Consider the following 9,197-nt stretch of genomic DNA (forward strand, 5'->3'; position numbering starts at 1 on the left):
TATAAATGTGTTCTTGTTAATCCTAATTCCATAGGAATATAGGCATTATGTTAGCTTGAATAGGCGAGTTGTACTTCGGGAGAAGGCTACGAGAAATATTAACCCCGTCAATCAATAAACTAGATAAATTAATTAGACAATTTAGGTAGAAAACTCACTGGGATTGTTAGCTAACCCATAGCTCTAGAATATATTCTCCCATTGCATTCGTCTTTAAGCTTGTCGTTATTTTCTTTAATCTCTTAATTTGTTACTCTAGATTAATTTTAGTTAAATATTCATACTTTAGGATTCGCTTGAATAGATTAATTGTTCGGTTTAATTTAGTTGATAGTTAATCACAAGTCCTATGTGGGTACGATTTCTGGACTTACAATTATATATTACTTGTAATGGAAGAAGAATCCTTACGACCAATCCCTGAAAATCCTATCATTGTCGAGAACCAAATACTTTCAAAAGAGATATCGGATAATACAATGTCACTAAGGGTATTTTTTATGCACAGCCATAAGAAGAAAAAGAAAGAACAAAAGAAGAAAAAGAACTACACTACAAAAGTGTGAAATTTCAGCGATGCTCAAAACAATACTCAAGGACAAACAATAAAAGCAAAAATTGAGGAAGAGCAACTTTTTAAATTGTAGCAACTGAAGCAAAGGTGGAGTGTTGAAATTTAGTTGCTTTCAGTTACTGCAGTAACTTTTTAAGCATAATAAGTTGTTTAATTCTAGGATGAATTTCAATTTTAATTTCTATCAGATTTTTTAAGTTAGATGAGATATTTTATGCTTTTTGAATTTTAAATTATGTGGATTTTTTATTCCTAATTGACTCTTTAAAACCTTGTTATGCTTAACAAAATTATTTAAGAGACATTTTCAATCAATACTTTTAATCCTGCCTCATCTTATAAAAAAAACCAACTTATTGGGATGACACCAAAGTTCATTACTAAAATAGAGTGAGTCAGTGGCTTTTTGTTTCGACGCCTTAATTGATTAAAGAAAATAAGCACTAGCATAACAAAAGCAACGCCCACCATATCATAAACCTCACCAGTTGGGAAAGTTGATGCTTATTAAGCAAATACTATATGGATATGGAATTATGGAGTATGGGCCCCTGTTTGATCATTTTGGAAATAAATATACAAACATGCAGCATTTGCAGATAAAGAGTGTATTTGAGACACATTATGCTTAGATGGAAGGCGAAAAGATAAATATAATACAAATTATACTAGTTGCCATCTAATCTAATAAGTACCTTTTTTATATGCACGAATATAATTCATGCACCATTGAGATCAGAATTTAAATGTTCTGATTCATGCTGAGAGGTCTTGATCAACAAAGACATGCACAAAAATAAAGATGAGATGCTGTTTATTCAGACCACACTTGAGCATAAAAGCTTTATATCGATCTTATTCTCTTAAAGTGCTGGTGGGGGTATAAACATAAAGCTTATATCTGCAAAATCAGCATACCTCCTATTTCATCTTCAGGGTTTCTTATTACTGTACAAAATGATCCCATCAATCATCCCATTTATATATTTCCCTCTGGTCCTCTCCATCTTATCTGCAATAACAAAAATAAACACCACATAAAATAATTCACTTGGGAACTATTTTTAATGGCTCCTCAGAAAGTTATTATCCTTCTTGTGTTCTTCCTCGCCATTTGCAGCTTTTGTCAAGGGACTATAAATGACCAGTCTCAGTTCTTTGCTCTTTTGAAGAAGTCTGTCACAGGGAACTCCTTGTCTGATTGGGATGGAAAACCTATTTGCAACTTTAGTGGCGTTGGTTGTGATGATCAGGGCAATGTTATCAAGATTGATCTTTTCGGATGGTCGCTATCAGGCCTATTTCCTGATGATGTGTGCTCTTTTTTCCCAGAGTTGCGAATTCTTCGTCTTGGTAATAACAACTTCCAAGGTGCCTTCCCTAGCAATATTACTAATTGCTCTCACCTGGAGGAGCTGAATATGGTTTCAACATCCTTTACAGGACCATTGCCAGACTTGTCTCCTTTGCTGTCTTTGAGGTTGCTTAACCTTTCATATAACCACTTCACGGGTGAATTTCCTTTGTCAATTATCAATCTCACCAGTCTAGAGCTCCTGGATTTCAATGAAAATCCTGATTTCGTTCCATGGAAACTGCCAGAGGATATTTCAAGGTTGACTAAATTGCGGTGGATGATCTTAACTGCTTGCAAGATACATGGAACAATCCCAGCATCGATAGGAAATATGACGTCTCTTGTAGATCTTGAATTGAGCGAGAATCGCTTAACTGGTCGGATTCCAAGAGAGCTGGGGCAGCTGAAGAAGTTGAAAATGCTTGAACTTTACTACAACCAACTTGAGGGTGAAATACCTGAGGAGCTCGGAAATCTGACTGAACTTGTGGATTTGGATATGTCAGTCAACAGACTGACAGGCAAAATTCCAGAATCTATATGCCGCCTACCAAAGCTGCAAGTTTTGCAGATATATAACAACACTATTTCAGGAGATTTTCCAGCCTCCCTTGCAAACTCGACCACCCTAACCATCCTATCACTTTATGATAATTTCCTGACAGGAGAAATCCCACATAATTTTGGTGTTTCATCAGCTTTGCTTGCATTGGACTTGTCAGAAAATGAATTATCTGGAGAATTACCAGCTCAGCTGTGTCACGGAGATAAGTTGATGTACATTCTTTTACTCCAAAACATGTTCTCAGGAGAAGTGCCTGAAAGCTATGCAAAATGTGAGACTCTCATCCGATTCCGAGTTAGTTACAATCTATTGCGGGGAAGACTACCAGAAATGCTTCTAGCTCTTCCACATGTTTCAATTATTGACGTGAGCTATAACAATTTAACTGGTTCAATCCCCACAACCATTGGAAAGGCGTTCAACTTGTCGGAGCTGTTCATGCAGAGTAACAGGCTTTCTGGAACACTTCCTCCAGAAATTTTAACAACTACCAATCTAGTGAAGATTGACCTCAGCAATAACCTCTTGTCTGGACCCATTCCTCCAGAAATTGGTAGCCTCAAAAGACTCAATTTGTTGATCTTACAATGTAATAAGTTAACTTCCTCCATTCCTGAGACTCTTTCTTCACTTAACTCTCTCAATTATCTTGACCTGTCAAACAATTTTTTGACGGGTAAAATTCCTGAAAGCCTCGGTGCACTGCTACCAAATTCCATGAATTTCTCAAACAATTTGCTTTCTGGTCCTGTACCTCCCTTATTTATAACGGGAGGTGTACTGGAAAGTTTTTCTGGCAATCAAAGACTCTGTGTTCCCTCTTTTCTGAGTTCATCTGGCAAAGATTTTCCTCTATGCCCACAAAATTATGACCGGAAGAAAAGAAACCTTTTCTGGGTTATCGGGATATCCTTGGGAATTGTAATTCTTGGACTCGTGTTGTTTCTCAAGAGATGGCTTCGTAACAAAAGGAAGGCGATGGAACACGAGGATTCCTTGTCATCGTCATTTTTCACGTATGATGTTAAGAGTTTCCATCGCTTAAGTTTTGATGAACGTGAAATATTTGAAGCCATGATTGAGAAAAACATTGTTGGATATGGAGGGTCTGGAGCTGTGTATAAGATTGACTTAAGTAATGGAGGAGTTCTTGCTGTAAAGAAGCTCTGGAGTCATAAACACAAACAGTACTCTCTTTTAGAGAATAAACTATTTTTGGACAAGGAACTTAAAACAGAGGTTGAAACTCTTGGTAACATAAGGCACAACAACATTGTGAAGTTATACTGCTATTTCTCTAATTTGGACTGTAGTTTGTTGGTTTATGAGTACATGCCAAATGGGAACCTTGGGGATGCTCTTCATGGAGGAAAAGTCCTTTTGGATTGGCCGACTCGCCATCAGATTGCATTGGGGATAGCACAAGGTTTGGCCTATCTTCACCATGATATTTTACCACCAATCATTCACAGAGACATCAAATCCACCAACATCCTCCTCGACATTGATTACCAGCCAAAGGTCGCGGATTTTGGAATAGCAAAAGTCTTGCAAGCCAAAGGAGGGAAAGATTGTACTACCACAGTTATTGCAGGGACATATGGTTACTTGGCTCCAGGTAATTTCCTAAATTCAGAAATCTCAATTCAATTCCTACAATGTTACTTCAAGTGTCAATGCCTTTTAGGTAGATTATTTTGATTTCTATCAAATTGGAAACTTACAATTCAGACTTCACCAGTCATATTTATTTACTGGAAATGATTGTGAATTTGTATAAGTTTTCATATATATTAGGTTAATGCTTATCTTTTGTGTAAATGTGATTAACAGAATACGCATATTCTTCCAAGGCGACCACAAAATGTGATGTCTATAGTTTTGGAGTTGTTTTAATGGAACTGATCACAGGGAAGAAGCCAGTTGAGCCAGAATTTGGGGAGAATAAGAACATTGTTTGCTGGGTTTCAACTAAGGTGGACACCAAAGAAGGAGCATTTGAGGTCTTAGACAAAAAAATCTCAGGACCATTCAAGGAAGAGATGATTAAGGTGCTTCGGATTGCAATAGGTTGTACGTATACTTCACCAGCCTTTCGTCCTACCATGAATGAAGTTGTTCAAATGCTAACTGAGGCAGAACCTCGCAGATACGATTGTTGCAAGTTGCCAAATAAGAACAAACACACAGAGAATGTCACAAAGGACATACCCAATATGTGATTTTAGGAATTATGATTGGTTTAAGCAAAAGCAGGAATATAGAACATAGCTAACTGTCCTGGTCTAAGAGAACCAGCCTCTTTGTTTTTCTAACAAAAAGTAGCAGTAACGTATAGGTTCTCTTTACACATATGTATATTGGCCTTTTCATTGTCTTTTGCTTTTTATTATTGGCCTGTTGTAAGCATTATAATGGATATATACATATATATATATTAACTGCTTTATGACAAGACATAGCATATATGTATTTTCCAATGACCCACATAAGGAAATAATTATCTTACCCTTTAAGAAATTTAATTTGCTTGCTTCTTCTTTCTTCATGAGGATGATGCAATAAAATAGGTTTTTCAATAAAAAAGGAAAGATGTAGCTGAGGAAGTAAGGTCTTATGTCCAAGGCCTCTTTAATGTTTGAAAGTGGGTTTCTGATTCCAAATTCTAGAATATGAGAATGATTTTCCATTAAGAAGAAAAAGGGTCTTGATTGAATTGATGACATCTATGGCTCCATTTTAGCAAGGGGAAATCATTCATCAAAGCATATAGATTCATCCTTTTATCCATTCTGCCACTCTTTCCTTAGTTGAGCTCTACTGTTTCTTGGAATATATATCAAGAATCAAACTTGTTTATACTTGCATGGTATTGCACCAATCTTTCCACTTGCAAATTCTTTTATTCTTTCTCCACCTAAAAGAATTCTCAATGTGACATAGCATTTTTCCTCATTTTTTTTGGTAATTAAACTTTTTTATACCAGGGAAAATATTTACAAGTAATTCAAAAAACCCTTACATATATGTTCCTATGCTTTCTATACTCCCCCCCCCCCCCCCCAATTATTTTTTCCTCATATTTTTAATTTTATATATATATAACAAGGAATAGTAAAAGTTCAACTGTATAACAATCACAAATAGATAGTGGAATTCCAATTCGCATTGTGAGCTGGCTTGTCTCATACTCTCATTAGAGGATTTTTTCAGGTCAATTAAAGAACTAATATGACGATTTTCTGGAGTCCTTAGTTACTTTGTGTGGGTATACCGAAGAAGGTTGACAAGTATATCTATCCGTCATAACTTTGACAACCCCCAAAATGAACTGAAGCACAATAATTAGACGGTACGGAAATCAACGGTGTGGGTAGAATGGATAGAGTATTGAATGGGTAGAGTTATTGAATACCTTTACTGATGAGAGGATTACCTGAAATAGCTGACATCAGTATAAATCGTCTTTCATTATTATTAATAATTAATAATAATAACGAAAGACGATTTATACTGATGTCAGCTATTTCAGATAATCCTCTCGTATTTTAAACAACAAAGTTTCAGCTATAAATGTAACAAACTTCAGGTGTTAACAATCTTCTATCAGCATATTAAACGACAAGAATAACGCAATAATCAACATCTGCACGTTTAAATTCCATAGAACCAGAATATGTGCAAAGCAAAAACACGTTTATAAGTTCCTTTAGCTGGTGGTTAAATGGTAGCTGGGGTCCGCTTAAATGCTTTGAGTGATGAAAAGCATGAATGTTCAGTGGAAGAAAATACATTTATAATTGGCATGAGAGGGCCAATACAAGAAAAGCATTACAATAATTTCTTCAATTGAAATAGTTCTTCATCACTCATAAAATGACAGGTTAGCCACGGAACCTTAGCAGATAGTAAAAAGTTCTACCTCTACGTAATAGCCTGAACCCACAGAAAGCAGGTTAATTCCCCATCAAAAAAAAGGGCAGCCCGGTGCACTAAGCTTCCGCTATGTGCGGGGTTCGGGGAAGGGTCGGATCATAAGGGTCTACTATATGCAGCCTTACCCTGCATTTTTGCAAGAGGCTATTTCCACGGCTTGAACCCGTGACCTTGGTCACATGGCAACAACTTTACCAATTATGCCAAGGCTCCCATTCATTTAAAAAAAACGGAACGACACATGAGTTAGCAATTATACCATTGATTGCTAGTAGATAAAAAGCGGGAGCATTATTCGCCTCTTTTCTTGAATACATACTAAAAGAGGTACCCATAAAGAAAAGACAACAAATAAAAAGAAAGAAGTAATAATGGATTAAACTCAAGATTGGTGACACCAACTAGCCGATTTATAATTTGAACTTGTTGCGTGTTTGGTTTTTTGCCACAACTCATTTGATCTAATGGGTTTAAAATCAATAATATGTACTTTTTAAATAAATTTTTAATATATATAAAGAAAGAGAGAGAGCCAAAGCTAATATGTTCAGACGAACCATGAACTACGTCCACCCCTCACACCTACCAAGTTGAACAAAAAGAGCAAAATGGTAATATGGAGCCTATTGGTCAAATGCAAGATTTTTAAGCTTAATCTATACTAGCATGATATTAAATAAAGCTTTACGGTTAGTGGATGTGACGACCTGGTTGCCCGTGTTGTGTGAATTTAAGTCCCATTCCCCTAGTTGATGATTCTTGTATGTGCGTTTGTGGTTTTGCTACTTCTGGAGTTGGTTAGCTTGGTTTCGGAAAGGTTTGAGAGTAATTTGAGATACTTAGTCTCATTTTGGAAGCTTAAGTTATTAAGAGTTGATCAAGGTTTCACTTTTAAGTAGATGGTCTCAAATTGGCAATTAGATTGTTCCACTAAATTCCTATGATGATTTTTGGCCTTAGGTATATGTTCAGATTTAGATTTGAAGATTCCTAGAATATTTTGGCTCTATTTGCCGAAAGTTGCCAACTTGAAGGTTTGGAGAATTAATAAGTTTGACCGAGAGTTGACTTATCAGATTCGGATTGTCGTTCTGGAACTTGGAATAGGTCCATTTAGTGGTTTAAAACTTGTGTGCAAAGTTTGATTATGATTCGGAATGTCTAAACATGTCGGACATGTTTATGGAAGTTACAAGGTTTGGAACTTAAGAGATTGATCTTGATCGATAATTCTAGGTTTTGGATGTTGTGATGTTATGAGCCTTGTGAAAAGTTTCGATTAGATATTAGAACTTGTTGGTATGATTGGAAGGGGTCCTGGGGGCTCAAATGTGTTTTAGATGAGTTTTGGATCTTTTTGGTGTTTGTTGGTAGGTCTGATGCTAGTGCATCACACCTGCGGTAGTGGGATGTGCAGATGCGTAGTCGTACCTTTCACATGCCGTCATATGCTCCCGCATACTTTCACATGCTATACCATGTATATTTCACTTCTTTCACATATTTTCAGGAGCTTTTTAGTTGCTTTTCCTAAGGTCCTTTACATATCAAACTGGACCCACTTGTAGATAGGATGAGGGTTGTTGCGTTAAAGCGAATGTACAGAATCAGAAGAGGGCACACCTACGGGATCGTAGATGCGGAGTTTATCTTCTTAGGGGCAAGAGTTTGGTTGTTTAATGAAGCTCACGAATATGAGGTTTTGGCCGCAAAAGCAGCATCGCAGAAGCGACACTGAGGTACGCAGATGCGAAATCGTTGGGTTCCTTTTTATTTCAAGGGTTAAGATCATTTATCATTATTGGGAGTTGTAGAGCTCGGCATAATCTTTTTTGGGGGAAGATTTTCATTACCGAGAATAAGTATTTTACTTGGAATTGATTATGTATCTCAATTTCTCATGGATATGTTAACTTAGGACATGGATTTGAAAGGCAAAAGTTGGGATATTCGTGCTAGATTTTTGTGAGTGAATAATTGAGGTTTAAACCCCGATTTGGAGTTGAATATTGATAAAACATATGTATTTGGACTCGTAATTATTTAGGTTCCAGGAAGCGGGCTCAAGTCAATAGTTGACTTTGTGTAACTAATGGAAGATTGAGCCTTTATGCTCCATAATTATTTCACTTAGCATTATTTAATATTTTTGTTTGTTATTTGACTAGATTTGAGCCATTTGGAGGGCGAGTTATGAGGGAAATCATTTTCAGAGTCTTTATTTTACTTGTTTGAGTTAAGTATGTTGCCTAGTTTTTGCTTGAAGAGCTACATTCTTGATTTTTTTATGTACGCTACATGTTGCGGGTGGCATACATGCGAGGGGTCAAGTATATATGTGTACACCGGGTTAATGCATGTTCGGGGTTGTCTTTAAGCTATATTATGCCTTGTTTTGGAAATTTGTGATTTTTGCTATCATGCATTATATTCGTACGACTACGTAACTTTGTAAATCATGATAGAGATCATGTGTTGGTTGCTTTTCTTTTTGAACATGATACTCGTTGTTATATGACATATACGCCTAAGCTGATCTGTAGTCGTACACTTTGCACATGCATACACCTTAGCATGCTATTTTATCAGTCCAAGAGCATGTTATTTGATATCAAATAATTGTATACGTGTATTATTGTATATGTTTTTAGTGTTATTGAGTGGTTTGACAACACGTGAATTGTCCGTACGGGTTATGTTTATCATAGAACATGAGTTGTTGGTGTGGTTATGGAAGGTGAGTTGTCTCTGCAGCATGCGGATAA

The 9,197-nt window shown here is 36.4% G+C and overlaps 1 protein-coding gene across 1 annotated transcript; it reads left to right on the plus strand.

Annotated features, from left to right (window-relative positions):
• Nucleotides 1-1,440: 1,440 nt before the first annotated feature.
• On the plus strand, nucleotides 1,441-4,948 carry LOC107827825 (uncharacterized). The gene is made up of 2 exons (XM_016655032.2): nucleotides 1,441-4,114; nucleotides 4,330-4,948. The coding sequence occupies exons 1-2, from the start codon at nucleotides 1,642-1,644 to the stop codon at nucleotides 4,716-4,718; spliced, it is 2,862 nt and encodes a 953-aa protein (XP_016510518.2). The 5' UTR covers nucleotides 1,441-1,641; the 3' UTR covers nucleotides 4,719-4,948.
• The last annotated feature ends 4,249 nt before the right edge of the window (nucleotides 4,949-9,197 follow it).

Source organism: Nicotiana tabacum, chromosome 18 (assembly GCF_000715075.1).
Source record: "Nicotiana tabacum cultivar K326 chromosome 18, ASM71507v2, whole genome shotgun sequence".
NCBI classification, from domain to species: domain Eukaryota; kingdom Viridiplantae; phylum Streptophyta; class Magnoliopsida; order Solanales; family Solanaceae; genus Nicotiana; species Nicotiana tabacum.

Coding starts and splice junctions, on each gene's coding strand:
- LOC107827825 (XM_016655032.2), top strand. CDS start 1,642: ATGGCTCCTCAGAAAGTTATTATCCTTCTTGTGTTCTTCCTCGCCATT. Junction 4,115..4,329: donor ATATGGTTACTTGGCTCCAG/GTAATTTCCTAA, acceptor TGTGATTAACAG/AATACGCATATTCTTCCAAG.